The following is a 21,259-nucleotide window of genomic DNA, read 5'->3' on the forward strand; positions in this document are numbered from 1 at the left end:
ATACGCCTGAGAGATTCTTCCAGTTGGCAGACGCTCTTGGCGGGATCTCGTTGAGCGTATGTGCTCTTGTATATACGTGAAGATGCATGTTCATGAATAAAGAACATTCATGAATCTAGCAAACTGTCATCTACCGATTTATGTAATCCTTTCGCTCGGGCACTGGACGGTGGAGATGAAGATTCGGTGTGTCGGGTCGGAGCATTTTATAAATTAGGTGAATTTATTAAAGGCTATCGAATCGGAGCTTCATGCGTTAGTCCATGAGCGTGAGACACTTGATGGATTCAGCTATCCGCTCGAGCTCTGCGGTCAGGTCTTTCTGTTTCGCGAGGTTCGCTTCCTGAACATCTTGCGGAACCTTCTCAGCATAACCAGGCAGAGCCATGCTGCTCCCCAATCTCTCCAACGATGTCTTCAAAAGAGCTTGCTTCTTCGACAGACGTTCTTTCTCTTTCTCGACATCCACAACACCTGGAAGGGAATTATCCCTCGAGCTTAGTCAGGAATCTTGTCTGAAAGACAAGCCGTGGTGGGGAGCATTTCGGTGGAAGCTCTGCATGAGCATCTTGGGAAAGTATTCGATAGGTACTCACCCTTCAGGAGAAGATGCGTCTCGAACGATCCCACAGTGTTGATGGCGCATCCTGGCGGTGGATTTTGGCTCACTTGGCAAGAGTTCGATGCCGTCAATGTTATGATGGTGATAGCGTGTTCTTTGATCACATTCTGTTGATCCTCGGGACACTTCACGAAAAGATCGACCTTCTGCGCCCTCGTCAAATTATAGTCCGATCTCATCGATCGAACCTTGTGGATAACGCTGAGCACACACGACACATCTTTTTCTAAGGCCTCGTTCCTCCCTTCCGGAATAGTTTCCTCGAGGGGATAGGCGGCCACGCAGATCGAAGGAGGGTCGCCCGCCCTTCGCGGTAAGCGTTGCCAAAGTTCTTCGGTGATGAAAGGCATGAAGGGATGCAGAAGCCGCAAACCGGTCTCCAGACAGCAATATAGAGTTTGAGCCGCTGCTGTTTTCGCCTCGATCGAACCCGACTGGAAGACGGGTTTGAGGCTTTCCAAGTAAAGATCACAGAGATCGTAAAGCCAAAAACTGTAGCAAGCTGTTGTTATCGCTGGGAAGTCATATTCGGAAAATCCTTTCTGAGCATTTGCGCAGGCTAGAGTCAGTCTCGACAAAATCCACTTGTCGATCGGAGACCGTGACACTTTCGCATCGGAGGGCTTGAAGTCAGCTCCGAGGTACATGGAGCCGAATTTGACAGCGTTCCACAATTTGTTGCAGAAGAAACGATAGCCCTCGACGCGATTTATGTCGAGGTTGATATCTCTGCCGTGACTCATGTACGAACACAAGGCGAAACGCAGGGCGTCCGTTCCGCATTCGGGAATGCCCTGAGGGTAGTCTTTCCGTTGGCCCTCCTGAGCTTTCTTTATCTCGGCCGCGTCCAAATTCGAGCTTTCCAATGTCTTGTTCAATTCCTCTAACGTGATTCCGCGGATAACATCAATCGGATCGATGACGTTTCCGAGAGACTTGCTCATCTTGCGACCGTGAGCGTCTCTGATGATCGAATGCATCAGAACTTCGTTGAATGGCAGTTTGCCCAAAAGCTTGGTGCCCAGCATCACCATTCGAGCTACCCAGAAGAAAATGATGTCGTGGCCCGTCTCCAAGAGCTGCCCAGGATAGAAGGCTTTCAACTCGGCTGAAAAAATCGATAATTCCAAATCCCCATCTGCTTCGAATTATCGTAACGAAACCGACACTGAGGTCCTTCACATCAGGCGCAGCATGATAGATGAGGGAGCCGATGACATCGATCATAAACGTGATTACTATACCTGTATTCTCCGGCCATCCGAAAATCGAGAAAGGGAACAGTCCAGACGAGAACCACGTGTCGAGCACATCTTCATCCTGTTGCAGGACTACTTCGTCCGGTTCCACGCCGAAGTTCTCTGCGGCTTTCTTCTGGGCTTCTTCCTGGGTGCGTCCGCTCACCCAATACTTGTTCGAATTGTGCGACCCTGTTGGGACCCGAATATTATTTCTCCGGTATCATTCCTTCAGCCAACAACACTTCGCAACTTAGTTCTCTTGAAGCTGACCTTACGTACCTTCCGGATTCGATTTTCCTTTGAGGGTGACGTAGTAGGCAGGAATACGATGACCCCACCAGAGCTGTCTCGATATGCACCAATCCTGAATGTTTTCAAGGAACCAATTCCACGTTTTCACGTGTTGATCAGGTACGAATCTGAGACGTTCCTCTCTCACGGCTCGGACAGCTTCCGCAGCCATTTCCTTGCAACTCACGTACCACTGAGGTTTCAGAATGGGCTCAACGATGTCCTTCGAGCGAGAGCAGATTGGAACGACCATCGGATTCTCCTTGGTGTCTCGATACAAATTCAGCGATTTGAGATCAGCGAGGACTTCCCTGCGGGCGTCGAAGCGTTTCATGCCGGAGAAGCGACCGCATCCCTCACCGACCGTTCCATCGCCCTTGAAGATGTTGATGAAGGGCAGGTCGTGTCTTTTGCCGACTTCGTAATCGTTATGATCGTGGGCGGGGGTTATTTTCACCCCTCCGGTTCCGAACTCCATGTCGACGAAACTATCACAAATGATGGGGATTTTCCGCTCGACGAATGGATGGACGACGAATTTACCGTGTAGGTGTTTGTACCTCGAGTCGTCAAAATGCACGGCGACCGCAGTGTCTCCGAGCATGGTTTCGATTCTCGTGGTGGCCACGACGATCTCCTCATCGGAGTTTTCGACTTTGTAAGCGAACGAGACGAGTACACCAAACTCTACTTTCTTCTCGTATCCTGGTACGTTGAGCAGGGTTCGTCCGCTGAGCTCGACCTTATCAACTTCCACGTCGGAGATCGCAGAGTTTAAAGCACACGACCAATTGACTAATCTGAGCGCACGGTAGATCAGATTCTCTTCGTGGAGACGACAAAACGCTTCGGTAACTGCTCGAGACATTTTCGGCTCCATTGTGAAAACGGCTCTGCTGAAATCCACGGAGCATCCGAGTGCTCTGAGTTGGTGGTAAATCCTCTCGAGCTTCTCATCTTTCCACTGCTGAACGATCTGTATGAATTTTTCCCGTCCCAAGTCGTGGCGGGTCTTCCCTAGCTCTCGGGCGATTTTCTTCTCCACGACCACTTGGGTCGCGATGCCAGCATGGTCCGCACCCGGGTTCCAGAGGACAGTCTTCCCATTCATGCGGTGCCATCTGGTCAGAGCGTCTTCCACAGCAGATGTTAAGGCGTGCCCGATGTGGAGAGAGCCAGTCACGTTCGGGGGTGGGATGACCATCACGAAACGACCCTTCGGGTTCTCGGCGTAAGGATCTCTGCCGTATTCCGGCTTGAAAAAGCCTTCCTTCTCCCACCATGAATACCATTGCGCCTCAACGTAGCGAGGACTGTAAGCGTCAGGCATCTGTCCCAAGACATCCTTCTTCTCTCCCGCCGGGGTGTTCTTCTCATAAAGCACTGGACCCTTGGGCTCCGATTTCGTCCTTGAAAAAGAAGTTTCAATTACTTAGGCTTCAACAATCAAAAATGGAGCAAAGTTTCCTCAATCAAGCATCAGATGCCGCTTGGGAAAAATATATTTCCATTCGAGGGTATTGTGTCAATACTCTGCTGTCAAACAGGTTTATAGCATTTCGATTGTCGACTTTTCTGCGATCGATTTCCCCCCTCTGGTATTTCGGCTCAGGGTGAGCTACACCGAGCCGTATCGACTTGTCGTCGACCACAGAGCGGCTGCCGCATTAGTTTCATGACAATCACACTCAGCAGACTCGCATCTCGTTCCTGGAGTTAGGAAGTTTTCATCTCTCATCTGACTAAAAGAGCAGCCTGTCCCCCGGACGAGTTCGAACTCCGGTAAGATGAGGCCTGCGAGCTCATATTGCTCGCAAAGAATATTGAGTCAAATGCTACCGAGAAGCTTCGGTGGTCATCCGCGCTGAAACGAGTCCCGGCTGTCTTGATCAATAAAAGTTCGATGCTTACTTTTCTTTTTTGGGTTTGGTATCACCGGTCTCTTTCTTCTGCCGTTGGATCTCTTCGGTCTTTTTCTTCTTCTCTTCGAATTTCGCCAGTTTTTCGGCTTTCTTCGCCTCTGCCCTCAACTGTTTCTCGCTTTTCTCTTGCGGTGCTTCCATTTCGAAGGGAGCTTCAGAAAAAAAGTACTGTTCGAGCCTACCGGCTGGCGTTGACACAACGTGGAACACGAGTGGCGAGGAAGTCAGGTCTCTGTTGCAGAATCGCCGCAGTGTAATTTCCAGGACTGCCGTGCTGAAGATGCAATAGCAGAAACCGGAACGACGGGGCCGAACTTCGAATATAGCCGCGGCGCCTTCCACCTTGTGGTGTGCGAGCCGTGAATCAGACGAAAGTCGCTAGGTGGCGCCGATGCTATCCGCGGGCCGGTCGAATGAGTAGGTACCGTTCGATGACAGCTTGAAGATAGAGGGACTTCTGTGAAGAGCGAGCACTCCCTAGGACATCCGATGCAGCAAGAACCCGTCCGTGGCCCGAATGCCTCTCGTCGACTAGTAAGATTGTGCCCCTACGACGACCAATCGTCAAAGTGGGGAGCCTCTAAATCTAAGCGACGGGGTTCTCCGGCTTGAGGGAACTATCAAGGCTGCGATTGCTGAGGAACCGCGAATTCGCGGGACTCCGGGCATCGTTCACGGGAGCGACCAAGGAGCCCGGAAGAGTTTCATTTTCAATCATTGGCCGAAGGGAAGACAGCCAGGAAATGCTCGAAATCGTTACGTTCTACTAGTAGGCGCGAACTCTGAGCAGATGTAATGAGGTCTCATTCAATGGCGGCGTTCCCTTCGTTAGGACGTGATCGGTGGATGGAGATCGACTTCTCGGCCCCCCTCGAGTCGGAGATTTCCGGGTTCATGGACGATTATTTCGTCGTGGGGATCGGAAAGATTGAGTATGGTATCGGGCACCTTGACGGATGAATCTTCCACTGAGCTCAGTTACGATTCGACAAGGGTTATTGTTCGATTTGGGAGATGCATCAAAAACTTTTGCGGGCTGATCCACACAGCCAAGGTTTAACGTCCCGGGTACTGTTATTCACATTGCTTCCGAGAACGGATCCATAGATTAAATGTACCCAGGAGGATCAAGGCCGAGTACCTGCGTTTCCGTAAGGAATATTTTTCCGGCAGCAGGGATCGAACCCACACCGCCTCCCGCGCGAGCGGCGTCGTTGCGGCTAAACACGGGAGATGCATCAGTGACGAAGAAACTCTCCCGAAGTGCGACACCAGTCCCTGGAGCGAAGCCTTTCACGGAGAAATCGGGGGGATTTCCCCTTACCGCAGATAGTGCGCGGAAGTTTCACGTAACTGCGTCCGAACCTGCTTCGACGAACCTGTCGATGAAGACTGACAGCGGATCGACAGCATGACAGGATCGAGGGATTGTCGCGAGGAAGTAGAGCCGAGCACCCGCTGCTGTCGGACGCGCTGACCGGAGTGATATACGGGCCTATGAATATGGAGGTCATCAGCGGGAGTGAGAATGACTCGAGGTTAGAGTTTGCAACGCGATCTCGCCCCAGGGATCTTGTCCTATGTTTGATTCTTTCTATGTCTTTCCATCGCGAAAATTGAATTCCGCCGCAAACGTCTATCGTCAGTGAGCGATGGGTAGAGAGGACACCTGTACTCGAATTCGCCGTGATTTTTTTGTCACTGCGCGATTTACGTTCCCTGTGGAGTTCTGTCCCGAGCATGTGGTAAACATGCGCGTTATCGGTAACTGAAACAGGCTCGCATGCATTTCGGTTGTTCCTGCGCTGTGAACTTTCCCGGCTGCCCCTGCCCAGAGCGATTGATCGCGTTGAGCATTCTTTCAAATCTCTGGAGGGGACTCTTGGCGTTACTGCAGCGACGATCATTCGCTTTTCGCTCAGGAAGCTTGTCTACGTCCTTCCTACCGTCTCCGGGACGGGAGTCGTTTCTTCTCGACCAGCATTCGATTGTGGGAGGAATACATAACCGAGCCTCCGCGCGCAGCGCCTCAGCCTCACATGCTGGATCCTTGACAAAGACAGATCGAGAAACGAATCAAACGGATGCTCTGGAGGACCTCTATTCCAGCAGCATCTCGCTTCCTCTCTGCGGAGAACTTCTCCATCGCTCCCCTATGAAATCTTCGCTATCGGGCGCGATAGCGATCGATTTGAATTCGGCACAGGAGTAGATAGGGCAATCTCTCACGCGCGGGAGGGACGTCCCTTGGCCCCCTCGAGTCTCGCCGAGAAGAAATAAAGATTCTCTTCAAGCACAAGGAGCTTCCGGAGAAGAATATTGTACATATGACTCGTACGGAATTCTCGGTCGACCGAGCCGTAGTCGGTGAATTGTGGTGGAGCTCAGCTCTCTTCTCAATCGATTCGACTGGGCCCGGGGTGATCCATTACCTGCTGGGGCGGCAACGATTCCTTGAATGCGAGCAAAATTGCTCAATACCCTGAATATAGATATCATCAGAGACGTCCGATTTCCGCTTGGCATCCGAAATTCCATAGACGGGACACCTTCATCGATTCCCAATGGCGGAGGTCCGAATTCGATGTTGAGCCGCCATTGAGTCGGTTCATCGTTCAGCCTGAATGTGGATTCATAGACCGAGGTTGATCAGGCGGTGATCCTTGAAAAAGCGGCGGAAACCTATTTTTGAGATTGGTCCAGTTGGCAAGATTGCGTGGTCGATGAGAGAAGCTGAGCGCATAGTTATGAACAGCCGATGGGTGAATGCGAATTCGCAGACCCATTTCCGAATAGCGGGGCTCTTGATTGAGTTCTTCTCTCGGGAATCGCCCCAATCTGTTTCGCGGTCATGAGACCCGGGGGAAGTCCGACGCCGACGACCGTCTGCGGCTTACTCGTCGTTGGAGCCGATCGTTTTTGAATTCTGGCGCCGATTCCTTGCGTGCGCCACACTCCGTGAGCTCACCGACGAGGCAGGATCATGGAATGATGAGCGCCATGGCGACGCAAAGAAGTTTCGCAGGAGGAGAGTGAGTGAGCCGCTTCGTAGAGAAAATCCTTTCTCAGATTCCAAATGCTCTACTGAGAGGTGCATCTCCGACTCTAATACGTGATCGGGGTGATACTCGAGCCCCGTATCTGACTGAAAATCCGGATTCTCACGAGAGGCGAGTAAATCTCTAAATAGCCGCATGTGATGACGTTTATGTGTGTGAACAGGGAGAAATGCCTGACCGACCGATCGAATTATTGGTTACCGACTATCGACGTCCGTGAGCGGGAGCGTATCCAAATCTTCAGAGAGAATTCATCATGAACTGTGAGAGGAAAAGCTCTACCATCATGAGAGAGCAACGTCACGTCTGTTGAAAACCACCGCCCTCCATCGGTGGCCGACGGAGCTGCTGCTGCCAGTCGGGCATTCGGAAGCCTGTGCGTCACAGTTTCTAATAATTCCGCATGCCAAGCTCGTAAGATCTACTAGTGACCTTACCGGTCCTCCCACCCGTTTACCGGACTATCGACCGGAACTTGAGCGAGCCTATAAATTCGATTCGGCAACGGCTTCGGCTTCTTGACAGCTCCGCGAATTGTGTCTGCTCTCGAATATGTTCTCTTGGCACTGGTCGCCTTCACGCCACTCAATTTAATAAATCGCGACAGATGTGCCGCTTCATTCTCGAATCGTCAGGATAGATACGGTATTCTCTCAGTCAGTCCTGCTCCAAGAGCAGTCTCCCGCAGTTGTCCACTACGCTCTACAGAATCGTCTGAGGCGTGCTAATAATCATGGCTGTCGGGCCACCTTCACTGGAACTGTTCGACGTTCCAGACAGATGATTCGCTCATTCCTGTTTCCCACAGCGGCGTCAGTCTGCGGGGCTCCTAATCGAGGGAAGCAACCGAGAGCTGTCAACGTTGCGATCTGCCGGCTCTGAGGAAGGGTCTCATGAACGGCCAGATCAATCCCTTGCGGTACGAGTTCTCCGTTCGAGATTCAGGCTCTATCTGAGCTCCTCTCGATCTAGAATTACTGTCTGAACCGGGAGCCGGTTAGCTCTCGGAATTCGGATGAACGCTCGCTGATTATTCTCCTTCGTCGTCCGCAATGCTGCAGGGAAAGTTTCATTCAACTGCCAAATTGGTCCAGATTGCTGGGAACCAACGAAGCGTCATGGTCAGGACCGTCCAGACAGTGCTTCATGTTTGGATGGATAAGGACGTATTGAGTGACTGACTCTCTACATCTCATTGAGTTGTGAAGACATCAGCTTCCGTGGTCGCGATTGGGATCACAAACAACGGCGGTCATAGCATAGGCTATCGACGTTTCGCGGCCACTGCCGTCGCCGCAGCCGCCGCTGCTGTCATCAACGACGGACGTCTGTTCCACAAGGTGAAAAGACGGCTCCTAAACCAGCGAGACATCTCTCGGAAGAGCTTCCATAAGTGCGACTCTTCGTCCTCTTTCCCACGTTATTCTTATCTGCGTGATCATGAGCTTCATATGAGCGCGATCCGGGGCCGGGAAGTGTTCCTATGTTGGAGTGCTCGTATTTTGTTAAAATAATCATCACTCTTCGTCGTCTTTGCGAAAGAGGCTGTTCGGGAACTCGGGAAGAAGCAGGAGATGGACTGTCAGGAATCGAATAGTTTCTCTATGATATCACAGCCCGAGAAACTCCTGATCCGGTTTCTTGGCGGCTCTCATGTCGATTGACGCCGCGGCTCCCCAGTCGGCCGCAAGCTCGTGAGCCTCGAATCGCGAGCCGACAACCGCAAGCATCCTAGACTAGTCGATGACACGTGTTCCGCTCACGGTTCGAACTGGAGGACTCGCGACAGAATTAGTGCAGTCTGTCAATCAGGGATTCTCATCTATGTTCGTTTATTATAATGAGAACCCCATTTCTAAAAAACGCTTTTTCATATTTTCCACAGAGCGACTACGGAGGCGAAGTTCTCGCGAAGTACTTCTGAAGCATACGAGTAGACTAAAACGATCCGCAAACTGGTGTCTGCCTTGCCCAACGAGCGGGTGGGAGTCGCGGGCTAGGGTGGTCAACTGTGATATCGAGTCGTCGCGTTTCTGTTGATTTCTTATTTTAAAAATTAAGAGCCTGTCCCCGGGCCATGATGAATGTCAACGTTCAAGGTCTCCGACGAAACGTAAAGAACGTAGTTCGGAACTACACCGACGCCCAGGTGAGTGAAAAACTTCCCTAGTGCTTCGAATCATGTATTCATACCCTTATCTCGCTTCATTCGTGAACCGATCCTATTGATTCAAAAAGTGATTTCCTGCTACAGGTCAAAGTTCGAGAAGCTACTTCGAATGATCCATGGGGAGCTCCGTCGACCCTCATGGGCGAGATAGCCGACCTAACCTACAATGTGGTAGCTTTCACGGAAATCATGCAAATCGTTTGGAAAAGGTACTTCGGCGACCCGAGTGCCGGGTCGAAGCTCGAGTCGATCAAGAACCTCGTCGAATTCCCCCGCGCCGACAGTAGTCTGTTATTTCCTCTGATTTCGGTATTCGGTTCCAGATTGAATGACAACGGCAAGAACTGGAGGCATGTCTACAAAGCGCTGGTTCTCCTGGAATATTTAATCAAAGTCGGAAGTGAACGAGTAGCTAGCCAGTGCAAAGAAAATATTTTCAACATCCAGACACTAAAAGGTACTAGTCCGCTTGGTCACTGAGCTCCACAGTCTTCACCGCTCGAAGGGGGGAATACCAGTGATGGGGCTCCCAGCGAGATTTCCATAAATGAATGCGAAGTCCGAGAAGACCACTAGCCGGAAGGGACACCCGACTTTCGGGGCCCTACTGTAATTAATTATAGAACGCTACATATGTAGAAACGTTTCGTCCGGCGGAGTTTGTGGTACCTGATCGGAAAAGGTACCTCCGCCCCACGGAGGTCCATGTCCGGCATCGGTTCTTCGGGCTCTCAAACCGGACACCGTCAATGTTTTTCAGATTTCCAATATGTTGAAGACAACAAGGATCAAGGAATGAATGTCCGCGAGAAGAGTAAACAGCTCGTTGCGCTGCTGAAAGACGATGAGCGCCTAAGACAGGAGCGAATGAGAGCGTTGAAAGCGAAGGAGAGATTCGCCCAAAACACGAATGTAACGACGGCTGAATCAGGTAAGGCAGAGTTCAATTCGTTGAATCTGAGCGGAGATCCCCGTATATTGCGCGGATGAAGCTGTACGCGCGGTCATCGTTCTCCAGGTGGTACTTCCCGACGTGCTTATTCAGGTGGTGAAGAACTCGCCTCACCGAGAGACTACCGTGCGGTTCTGGGTAGCAACTCTGAACTGGAGTCCGCCAGACCTCAGACGGCTGGCGAGGAAGAACTACAGCTGCAACTCGCACTTGCCATGAGTAAAGAGGAGGCCGAACAGGAGGAGCGACAACGCAAAAACGACGATCTGCGGTAGGCAGTCTCAAATTATTTCAAGGTTCCCAGTCGTGGGGCATTGGATCGGGCCGAGGCTGGGGAACGCGCTGCACGGCTCGGTATCCGAATAACGTTGCGTATTTCGTTCCACAGACTTCAAATGGCACTGACCGAGAGCCAACAGGAAGCGGTTAAGCCGCGATCATCTTCGAGTGCAGCCGTTTCGAACGGAGCTTCTTCGAAAAGCTGCATGGATGATCTTTTGGGCCTGAACCTCGGCGGTGCTGGATCAGCGGTTGCTGGAGCAACTGGCGCGGACCCTTGGGGTCTGCCCTCGTCGCAACCCACCCCGGGAGCGGCGGCAGCAGCAGCAGCTTTTCCAAGCGTGAGCGTGGATGCGGTGCCAGCTCCTCTCGTTGGAGCCGTCGGGGGCCTCGATCCTTGGGCTCCCGCACCCTCTGTCCAGGCGGATCCCTGGGCCCCACAACCGGCTACCTCACTTCCATCGGCAGCACCGGATCCATGGGCACTGAACGGATTGGCCGGAGGCGTATCGAAAGGGGAACTAGATGAGTTTGATCTAATATCTCGGCAGAGGTTGAATAACATGTCACCAGCGGCGATGGGTGGAGAAAAGTTGAGCAAGAGTGCGAGCAACTCTCCTGCACCGTTCGATATGTCTGGTTTGGGCGGTGCTCTTCCGAAGACCACTCACGACAATGGAATTAACGAGGCGAACAGCAAAATGCGGAAAACGCCCGAATCGTTCCTAGGGGCTAACAGCAACCTTGTAAATTTGGACGCACTCGTCACCGCGAAACCGGCCTCCGGTTCGATCAATCCGTTCGGTGGAAACGTAGCTCCGGGAGCAGCTTCCTCAGCGGTATCCATTCCTAACTCAGTGGCTCCAGCGAGCGCGATGCCCCCCGGTGCAAGTATCCTCAGTTCGGCGATGACTCCCCCCTGCAGAACCCGTTCCAGGCGCTGAACAAGCCTCCAACGATGAACGAACTCCGTGGTAGTAACACCGCCGGATTCGACGGAGGCTTCGCTCCGGGTTCCTCACGTACCACTCCGACGCCTGGCTCAGTAAACCCGTTTCTGTGAGCCCGTTCCCCATTGTCGACAATCGAAGCACCTCGGGGCGAGATTGATACATGAATCAGGATTTCCCATTTTCGAGCTTGGCGGCTTGTCAAGTAGTATCCACCGAGCTCCCTGAACACTTTTTCGGATTCGTTCCTGAGTTCCAACCTGGTTTTCTCTTCGAGTGTACGACTCGGAGGGAGAGAGAAGGCGCTGTGAAAGTCTTCGAAGGGCTCGCGGAATCGTGCGATCTTGAGGGAATCTACCAACAGTTGCGAACGGCCGGTCGCTTCAGAAGCGATTCGATCATCATCGATTCGAGAGGGAAAATCGGCGAGACATGAAATTCTCCCGTGTTCCGCGGGAAAATTCGAGTTCGACCGATATCGAGCGAAGCATCGAGGAGATGGTGTTCGCGTACTTCGAACGACTGTCGTGTACCATGTGGATTCCGCCCCATTGCTTTTGGAAAAACTCTTTTTTGTCCTGATCCACGTTTGAGAGTGCTGCATTTCTCAGGGACTGCGGAGTTCTGCACCTAGCGTTTGTTAGAAGATCGAGTGATTGACTATAAGGAACGAATCAAACGGGTTTTACTCGAGCCAGGACGGAATTTGGTGTACTTTGGCGGGGAGGTGAGATTTTGTGAAGAATAGTAAACGGGTGCTTTCATAGATGCTCGGCTTAGCGGAGTACGCTGTGGCCAATAGGCCGGCTCCCCTTTATGGATCACTTTGGAGGAGCGGCCTTTACCCGAGAGCTCTTCCGACGCGATCAGATTGACGACTCGGAGGAGTGCAGTTCGTCACCGCGAAGTTATTTCGAGGAGCTGTCTAGCAGCGGAATTCGAGTCCTGTTACATATCGGCAGGAACAAAGAACGCATATATTTTTTGAAACAGAGAGGCCAAGTCGAAACTAAGCTCCAAGACACCAAGCGCTTGATTCGCTGGCCAACTTTTATGGGTGAGTATTAGGAAAAGTTCTGGCGCGGCCTGAGCCTGCGCGTCTGGAACGACCCGGCATCTGGTCCCGGAAGTATCGACATGTTGGAGGGGGGGTCAAGGGGGAAAATCTATCGATTGTCAGTCGATATAGATCAAATCATGGTCGGGCGAGGAAAGAACTAGCGTTCGTCCCATCGGAAGTAAGGGGACGAAATGGGGATTGAAGGAACCAATCAATCAACCACCAAGACCTTGACTGAGGGAGAGAACATGTTCGAGATGAGCGGAATACAAATTTTACGTCATCGTTTTCATGAATGGCTGATGGGTGGTGGCCAAGATGGAGAAGACCTGGAGAACAGCTACAAAAACCTAAATACAAGGTCAGCTTTGGGATATATATTGTATAATTTTGGTAGCGACGGATTCCGTTGGAAATGTACACGAGTCGGTGTGAGTCGTCATGCATTCGATGAGTCGTTTCGTTCCTGCTCACATAATCTGTGGAAAAATATAATATACATCCATCCATCCAGCAAAGAAACGGAGAATGAGTAAATGACGAACAAATACTTAAGTACGCCTCGCTAGTGTTCTAGAATATTTTGACGATTGACAAAAAAAGATCAATATCGGCGAAAACCACCGAAGAACCCAATAAAAAGATCGTGAGCATTTTATTCATTTTCGATTTCTTTCCTCGCGTCTCCAAGCCAACGGATGAGCGATATCACAATTGATAAGGAATCGCCATCGTATGACAGCGAGGGACACCCGACGGAGGGAATCTTGAAAGGAATCGAAATTCTCGATCGTTCCGAGTTCGAGTAGCGGCACTGTCCAGTGGCCAAGGGCGCTCCATATGGGATCAGCGAATAAGCTGAAAACCAAAATCATCCTCGTATCTTTTTCGGACCATGGCGCCCCCGCCCTGGACAGCGCGTGACCTTTGCAGATTATCCCACCCTTACGCAATCCGGCGGAGAAGAGTTCGCCGCGCAACCACCGCCAGACGAATGAAAGAACTAGTAGACGAACCTGGCGATTTATTCGGAAGTGTAATCCCATACTTCTAAGTTCTCAGGAGGAAAATTCATTATGTCAACAGAAGAATACAGCGCGGGGGAATCGCTTCGATGAGGGCCCGGGAGAAAGATCTCGAGTTCGTCGATGAGGGAAGGGAACTAAGAGGAGAGTTCGACGAGCTTCAAGGGACGTTTTTGAGCGAGGAATGATTCAAGTGAGATGTGTGAGTTCTCCATAAATCGGATAACAGGAGGATACGATCATATAGACGGAGCTTAGAGCGTCTTCCCTCGAATCGCATGTCTTTCGAGGACTATCAGGAAGCGACTTCTTCACCTATGCAACAAGAGACTCCGTTTCATCTTATGCTCTCAGAGCGAAGTGCTTTTTCATCGGGAAGTTTTATTCAGTCGACCCTACAGGCATATTTTTGGGTCTCGCGCGGCTGGGCCGCAGTCACTTGAGATGGATGAGATTCGCCTGCCTACTCCGATCGAATCCATGCCTCGAATGCCGAAGAAGAGCGGATGGCGAGGAATCGTAATATGTTCATCGGGAAAACATGCCTCAAAGAAGAATCCGTCTATCGATCTGGATCGTGGTCGAGAATCGCTCCGCGTCCTGCGCGTGCCGGTATACGACCCTCGGGCTCCCTAATTAGGCGGGGGATGCGTTCCACTCCGCCAATGCGATACACGAACGTTTGAAATATAACATGGAATATAAAAAACACTCCGCCAGTATAGAATGAGATATGGATTGGTCGATCCTCGGAAGACACGAAACAAATCGGTTCCGATAGGGACACTCGCTGTTCACATTGGTTGCCGATGATGATCAATCAGTTCCACAGCGAATCGCGCTGAGGAGGACTCGAGTGTCACCCGATACCCGAGCTTCATGTGCCTGACCATCGGCGCCCCCCGACTGCTCAACCTCGACATGAGTTAGTTCCGTTACGGTGTACACAGTCCATAGCGAAAGCGGATCCGCGGAATGTCTTGGCTGTCTGGTTCGATTCCGGTCACGCGAACAGAATTCTGCGACGCGGCGCTATCGTCGGAGCAGACAAAACGCCTTCGAAGTGAACGGTTCTTTCTTCGCTATCGGCTGACCCAGAAAACGTGACGCGCCGGGGGAAGAAAGATTTACCAACGAAAAAATTACTTCACTCAGGAGTTTACGAGCGAGCTATCATTCGGATTTCTTGTCGAATCGGTAGCTCAGCAAACCATCCTTCATTCTGGGCGAGTTTGATAGTCTTGCCTTCTGCTGGTCGGACATTGAAGCGTTGCAGTAGAGTCACAAAGTAAAGGAAAGTCTCCTGCTCTCCCATGGATTCACCGGGACATGCTCTCCTCCCTTGCGCGAATGGCATGACGTTGTTGTCCTTCCGATAGCATCCACTTTCATCGAGGAATCTCTCAGGCATGAACTCGTGCGGTCTCTCCCATTCTCTGGGATCTGTGTGCGCCGAGAGGAGATTATAGAAAACCAGGGATCCCTTTGCGATGTGATAGCCGCATATTGTAGTGTCTTGAGTCGCGGTCCGCAGAACCCCGATCGGTGTCAGGGTGAAGTATCGATGTCGCTCCGTGATAAATGCACGAACGAAGTGGAGCTTCTCAATGTCGCTGTATGTTGGCGTTTCTTTGCCAATGAATTCTGCGATCTCGTTTTGAATCCTCAGCTGATACTCTGGATAGTGAGCGGCCAGCTGCAGAAGATAATCGATTGTGATCTGGAGCGTGTGGCTGCCAGCCAGGAGAATCGAGGACAACATCCCGAACATATGACGGACGTAAGAATTGTCCGGGTCTTCGAGCGACGCGCCCACATAGCAATCGATGAGATCCCTCGGCTCGTCTGGGTTGAACGTCGATTTGTGTTGCTCGAATTCATCCGCGAACCTTTTCTTAATAGCATTTGCCACACGAACATAGGCCTTTATTCCGAAGATTTCGAATTGTTTCAGAAACTGAAACACGAATCTGGGAACACAAACGGCGAGAATTTTATCCGCGAACCTGAATGAGCCACAGATTACGTTCGCGTAGTTCCTGTCTGACAGTGTTCGATAGTCGACACGGCCCCCGCGGACGAAGGAGACGATATTGTTGAACATGGACTGTCCCAAGAGCTGATCGACGAAAACAGGTTCGCCTGCGGTCTTCCTCAGCTCCCCAGACAGCGTGTCGAGTTCGTCGGTCACCACCCTTTCCAGAACGGTTGACTTGCCATAACCTCCAAGGTCCTTGAGCGCGTGGATGAGGAACCTTTTCTGAATCCTCCACTCGTCACCCTGTAGCAGGAAGAAAGGTTTCACACCACCGAAGATCTCCTCAGCCACATCATGGAATCCGACTGGCCATTCCCGTCCGAGTATATCGTTGTTCCGGAAAGCCTCTTGCACTGGCTTGAGTCCATTGATGAACACCACGTCTTCTCCGAGTCCTAAGAATCGAGTCCTGAAGACTGGGAGAGAGGGGTTCTCGGTGAGCTTCCGGAGCAACCGGATCCGCAGCTTTTTCACGACGAAAAACGGCAAGCATCCTAGGATCGGCAAGCCGTAGAAACTCGGAGGATGTCTCCGCGCGTTTTTCCCATCCTCAAGGTACTTTTTCCAGCTCAAATAATGGAGCAGAAAATATGTCACAAGAAACACAGCGAAAAAGGACCACATCTCCGTGTCTCCTCAGATGTAAGTCCTGCTTACTGATCCAGCATCGCTTAGACAAGAGAATCAGAAAGGGAAAAGGGGGCTCTGAAAAGGGAAACGCTGTTCTGGAAGCGCTTCTGCTGACCGCTATCTGGGACCAGCACAGATCGCGTTGACCCGATTCCGCGACGAGCGGCACATACTTAAAGCGAAAACCCGCCGCAGACAATTACTCTGTGCTCAAGTCCACGTGGAAGAAGGGAGGGAAACTTCTTTGATGGTTCCCCCGTGCATTTCTGGGGTGATTGGCGCCTGAAAGATACGGAATCGTGATTCCCATAGTATCAGGCGAGAGAGGGGTGGGGGTAATACGGGTCATCAAAAAAAAGTCCCCTGAGAGCCAGGCAACCGATTGGCGATATTAAGGATACTTCCTTGGGCCGCATTATCGTCATGGGGGCGATCGATGTCGAGGCGCCAGAGAGAAAGGCTGTCGACAATCCCATTCGGATGAGATGTGAAGAACCACGATCACGGCGGCACGCCACCAGGCGGAGGCACTGGCTCGCGAACCGGCGAGTTCCGGGAGGTCGTGGAGCTCCGTTCCTCCATCAGCCGATAAACAGCGCTCTTCCACTCAGTCCTGTCGGCGAGGGCTGTCAAACTCACCAGTTGAGGACTGTGTCAAATGGATCTAGATCGGCATTGCGCGGAGTTCGCGGACAACTAACGCTAGATAGCAGCCGCCTCAAAATTCAAAATTCTCGCGTCAACGCTATCCGGGGTCTCATCGTCAGCAACAGGTTGGCAGCAAGACACAAAGACTCCACAGTTTTCCGCCAGAATTCTCCAAATTTTGAAGCACTCGATGCCCGATTCCGATTACGAATCGCAACCGGGATCGTCCTGGAGGGATGGGTTGGATCAGTGGCGCATCAAGATTTATCTGCCAGGAGGAGAAGGCGGACCGAGTGTTGCGGGGGCCGAGGAGGGGGACTCCGGTTCGGACTCCGAGAGGGGGTTCGATCATTTTTCCATAGTACGCAGCAACAGGGACCACCATATGAGGGTGAGTGAGGCCTTCCCGATCCGTCTGTTTAGCTCCGAGGAAAAACCGATCCTTTCCTCCCTCAATGCATACTTTGCTTTTCTCATGTCTGTGACTCATTCCCCAATCAATGTTTTCGCCACACTATGAAGGAGTACATCGTTTCTTTAATCGTTCTTCTTTTATTCATGTAGCCTTCCAACATTGAGATGAGCTGCTCGTCGCCAGATTCTTAAATACAGCACAAGATAACTCGTGACTCGTGTCACCAGCGGGAACTGACGCGCGAAAAGAAACATTTTATCTCTTCGACGAGCGGCAATGAGACGAACGTCAAGTACACAATGAATGATTGATTTATTTGGTGTTCAAGACGACTTGTTGGGCTTTGCATGCGGTAATATCAGTATATAGTATTCGAAGTAGAAGATGCTTAGCGTCTTGGCTGAGCATAGTGCCTCAGTTTGTTTCAATGTACGATGAGATATCGATCTCATCCGGGAGTTCTGAGATGCTAACATCGAAACGATCCTGAACCTCGTTAAGGGTTTTCGCGTCCTCGGAGTCGGAGACGAATGTTATGGCGAGTCCCTTTGTTCCGAACCGTCCAGCTCGAGCAACCCTGTTGAACAAAATCACGAGTTATTTGGATTCCGCGTTCGCGACTCTTGGACCTTAGATTTTCTGCTACAGCATTTCGGCAAGGGCGAGACGCCGCGTTTACCTGTGAAGATAGGTGTCCGTGCTCTCGGGCATATCATAATTGAAAACAATGTTGACTCTTTCGATATCCATGCCTCTACCGAAAAGATTGGTAGCGACGAGAATTCTCTTCTGGAAATCTTTGAATTGCTGGTAACGGGCAAGTCGATCTTCCTGGGTCATCGCTCTGTGTATAGCGATCGCGGGGAAATTCTGCTCGGCTAATAGCTGGGACAACGCCATGCAGCGTTGAACACTCTTGACGAAGATGACCACCTGGAATGGGGAAGGGTTGTTTTCGCATTTCGCAGCAGAGCGAGTAGAAACGCTTATCTGGCTCCCACTTGATCGTGCCTCTGCTGATAAGTGATTCTTACCTGATTGAATTCAAGCACATCGAGCAATTCGAACAGTTTCCGATTCTTTTCGTTGTCCTTCAGCTTAACGTAGTATTGCTGCAGACCGTGCAGGGTCAACTTCGCTTCATTGTCAACGTAGATCTCCATTGGATCCTGCATGAACTTGAGACAGACGGGTCGAACTTCCTTGGATAAGGTCGCCGAGAACATGAGAACCTGCAGATAGAGCATTGTGAGGATCCTACGAACAAAAACGTCAGATCCGCCGTCATAGAAGACTCAAGCGCAGGATTGATTCGGAAACGAGGATGGTGAGCGTCGACGGACTCCATCGAGCAGGTTAAACTCACCTGTTTCTCATTCGGAGTGTTCCTGAATATTTCTTGGACGTCGCGACGCATATCTGGAATACGGAATCGTGTCTCAGGAAGGTTCTAGTTTGTACGCGCTGCAGTGGAGGCAGGACAAGGTTATTCCTTGCGGATCTTGAAGTACTACTACATCAATATGGTGCCGTGAAACGTCTAGTTTGTGGACATGTTTCGACGGTCGCGATCGTCCTTCACTAGTCGTGACCGGGCGCTGATGACAAAATTAGAACATCTCATTTCATGAAATCATCATAGCCATGAGCATCATCAAAGTCCTCCACTGCTAACTCGCCACGACAGACATTAAGAAGGGCAAGAATTTACCTGGAAAGAGAATCAAGTTTGACTTTGAGAATTTCCACCATCAACCATTATGGAGAGAATCAAATAACTTCATGAATCATTCGCCATTCCGACCGGTAGTTGGATCTATACCAGGAGAACATCTTACCAAGCGAGTCAAGCATTTTGTCACATTCGTCTAGAACGAAGTGCTTCACGTTCTTCAGCGATAGTTTCTTCGAGCCGATGAGAGCCAGTATTCTCCCCGGCGTTCCAACAACAATGTGAGGACATGCGCTTTTGAGGGTTTTCTCATCGTTTTGAATGGATAATCCACCAAAAAAGACACCGATGCGAACACCAGGCATGTACTTCGAAAATCTTTCGTATTCCTTGGAAATTTGGAACGCCAGCTCACGAGTGTGACACATGACGAGTACAGAAACCTGCAATTTCAAAAGGTCAGCGTTCAGATTCGCTCGAGCAGCCCGCGTTCATCGAAGATCTATGGCCATCAGAGGAGTCATGTCAACGAGGCAAGTGAGGCTTCGCGGATCACAATCTCTATCAGGAAAGCTTGAGGAGTGCAACGAACCTCGCCGTCTACAGGCTCGAGCTGTTGCAATGTCGCCAAAACGAAAACCGCTGTTTTCCCCATGCCAGACTTGGCCTGACACAGGATATCCATTCCCAGAATTGCCTGAGGAATGCATTCATGTTGCACTGAAAGAAAAAAATTGTCAGCATTTAGCTATAGATTCGAACCGCCTTCTCAGTCTGAATAATTCGAGACTCGAATATTCTGCAATGGCGGCAGTCTCACCTTCAGACGGATGTTCAAAACCGCAATCAACAATGGCTCTCAGGAGTTCAGGTTTCAAGAGGAAATCTCGGAATCCCGATGAGTGTATCGATACGTATCCTCCGGCAGGTGTTTTCACTTCCTTGCCGGCTTCGGCTCCATCCGCAATCTGTTGGTTCTGGTCCTCTTCGTCTTCATAGTCGAGAAGATCGGTGTCAGCCATGTTTCAAGTTCGTTTGTTCGCTAACTGAAAGTGCGAAGTCTGAGGATTTTTGTGCCCCACCGGTAGTCACTTTCGCAATGGATATACATGGTGATCTTTCTCAGGAAAAAACGACCCAGATCCTCTCGGAGCCACACGAGATTAGCCACAGGTAATCTTACTGGGCTCGGATTCATCCACAAGTACAATGGAAATTCGGGGTACGTGTGTACCTGCACGCTGAAGTCACTGGCACGGCGTCAGGATTGACGCACCGCTCGAATACGGACAGGTGCTCCAGAGACGGGAGAAGCCCGATTCGAACGGCAGCGAATAATAATCGAGCATCGGGACCTGCGGTCAATGTTCTGGATACTCCTCGAGGCACCGGAAAAACCTCGGATCTCATAGGTCAGCTTCCTTCGAGGAGGCTGACTGAGACGGCCATATATCAATAGCCGACTCCCCCCGGAGTGGCGAGTTTCGATCGGTTCTGATTTTCCGCTCAAAATATCTCATGATGCCTCTCCATAGGTGTTCATTGCGCCGGTGATACTTATCAGTATCGGGAAGGACTCGGCTGCTCGCCGGTAGAGCCTTTTCTCTACATGAGCAAATTTTTGCGCCATCGGAGGGTCCGAATAAGTAACCGCTCGATTTCCCTATTCCGACATCCCGAAGTTGACAAACCTTCTCGTCCGAGCCGGAAATACTGTCTGAAGAATCAGATTTCATCCGGCGGAAACGTCGGCAACATGTATATAGGGTTAAAAATTTCAGAAACAATGCCGCTGATCGTCGGCGTCTACAGGCAAGAAGCAATAACGTTTTCTGCTGCGGCGTACTGAGTTCGGATGTCGATTCGACGCAGCAAGTGATCTTGTGTTACCCCGAGTAGTCTCGCAAGGTGGTCTCATTCGGTATTTTGCTGAATCTCCCCAGATTTGAGACGATTAAAATCAACTTACCGGTCTGTGCTCCTCGGTAACAGCGCGTCCTCCTCAATCGCCCAAGCCAAACATCAGTAAAAGGGGAAGAGAAGAAACGACCAGTGAGCCGGGAGGGTTTCGAAACCACTCGTCGCGCCCCGCCAATATCTGGATTCAGAGTGTTCCAATGTTCCAAAGATTCCGAGCGATATACCTGAACTATAGTACGCTTTTACGGAGTTTTTTTACGGAGCCGCAGATGGCTTAAGCGAAAGATCTGAGATCTCAGAGCAAACCCTGGGTTTATGCGGAGGGCCATCTTTCCGCGTTCAAATCACCCGCGCCGAGGAGCATG

General features: G+C 51.0%; 4 protein-coding genes across 4 annotated transcripts; 1 reads left to right on the forward strand and 3 right to left on the reverse strand.

Annotated features, from left to right (window-relative positions):
* Positions 1–80: 80 nt before the first annotated feature.
* ValRS (Valyl-tRNA synthetase) lies at positions 81–4,320 on the reverse strand. Its single transcript, XM_003747439.2, has 5 exons — positions 4,066–4,320; positions 2,143–3,563; positions 1,867–2,052; positions 597–1,730; positions 81–474 (listed from the first exon to the last, which is right to left on the reverse strand). Exons 1-5 carry the CDS (start codon positions 4,215–4,217, stop codon positions 257–259), a joined length of 3,111 nt encoding a protein of 1,036 aa, XP_003747487.1. The 5' UTR covers positions 4,218–4,320; the 3' UTR covers positions 81–256.
* Positions 4,321–7,143: 2,823 nt separating this feature from the next.
* On the forward strand, positions 7,144–11,599 carry lqf (epsin homolog lqf). The gene is made up of 8 exons (XM_029112613.1): positions 7,144–7,246; positions 9,021–9,284; positions 9,390–9,514; positions 9,629–9,762; positions 10,066–10,236; positions 10,324–10,528; positions 10,646–11,375; positions 11,438–11,599. Exons 2-8 carry the CDS (start codon positions 9,213–9,215, stop codon positions 11,597–11,599), a joined length of 1,599 nt encoding a protein of 532 aa, XP_028968446.1. The 5' UTR covers positions 7,144–7,246; positions 9,021–9,212.
* Positions 11,600–14,730: 3,131 nt separating this feature from the next.
* LOC108864819 (cytochrome P450 2B4-like) lies at positions 14,731–16,233 on the reverse strand. The gene has a single exon (XM_018641058.1). It carries the CDS (start codon positions 16,231–16,233, stop codon positions 14,731–14,733), a length of 1,503 nt encoding a protein of 500 aa, XP_018496574.1.
* Positions 16,234–17,418: 1,185 nt separating this feature from the next.
* Positions 17,419–21,028, reverse strand: Hel25E (ATP-dependent RNA helicase 25E). Its single transcript, XM_003747440.2, has 8 exons — positions 20,944–21,028; positions 19,795–20,020; positions 19,567–19,694; positions 19,141–19,417; positions 18,669–18,721; positions 18,337–18,534; positions 17,982–18,235; positions 17,419–17,879 (listed from the first exon to the last, which is right to left on the reverse strand). Exons 2-8 carry the CDS (start codon positions 19,994–19,996, stop codon positions 17,717–17,719), a joined length of 1,275 nt encoding a protein of 424 aa, XP_003747488.1. The 5' UTR covers positions 19,997–20,020; positions 20,944–21,028; the 3' UTR covers positions 17,419–17,716.
* Between the last annotated feature and the right edge of the window lie 231 nt (positions 21,029–21,259).

The sequence above is a fragment of the Galendromus occidentalis genome, unplaced genomic scaffold (genome assembly GCF_000255335.2).
Source record: "Galendromus occidentalis unplaced genomic scaffold, Mocc_1.1 scf7180000077522, whole genome shotgun sequence".
NCBI lineage: Eukaryota > Metazoa > Arthropoda > Arachnida > Mesostigmata > Phytoseiidae > Galendromus > Galendromus occidentalis.

Excerpts from the sequence above, each read along its gene's own strand:
- Hel25E (XM_003747440.2), bottom strand. The coding sequence starts at position 19,996 with ATGGCTGACACCGATCTTCTCGACTATGAAGACGAAGAGGACCAGAAC. Across the intron at positions 19,695-19,794 it reads TTTTGAACATCCGTCTGAAG|TGCAACATGAATGCATTCCT; the intron begins GTGAGACTGCCG and ends TTTTTCTTTCAG. Across the intron at positions 17,880-17,981 it reads ACGGACACCTATCTTCACAG|GGTTGCTCGAGCTGGACGGT; the intron begins GTAAACGCGGCG and ends TTTGTTCAACAG.
- LOC108864819 (XM_018641058.1), bottom strand. The coding sequence starts at position 16,233 with ATGTGGTCCTTTTTCGCTGTGTTTCTTGTGACATATTTTCTGCTCCAT.
- lqf (XM_029112613.1), top strand. The coding sequence starts at position 9,213 with ATGATGAATGTCAACGTTCAAGGTCTCCGACGAAACGTAAAGAACGTA. Across the intron at positions 9,515-9,628 it reads ATGCAAATCGTTTGGAAAAG|ATTGAATGACAACGGCAAGA; the intron begins GTACTTCGGCGA and ends ATTCGGTTCCAG. Across the intron at positions 10,237-10,323 it reads TGTAACGACGGCTGAATCAG|GTGGTACTTCCCGACGTGCT; the intron begins GTAAGGCAGAGT and ends ATCGTTCTCCAG.
- ValRS (XM_003747439.2), bottom strand. The coding sequence starts at position 4,217 with ATGGAAGCACCGCAAGAGAAAAGCGAGAAACAGTTGAGGGCAGAGGCG. Across the intron at positions 2,053-2,142 it reads AGGAAAATCGAATCCGGAAG|GGTCGCACAATTCGAACAAG; the intron begins GTACGTAAGGTC and ends GGGTCCCAACAG. Across the intron at positions 1,731-1,866 it reads CGGATGGCCGGAGAATACAG|CCGAGTTGAAAGCCTTCTAT; the intron begins GTATAGTAATCA and ends CGATTTTTTCAG.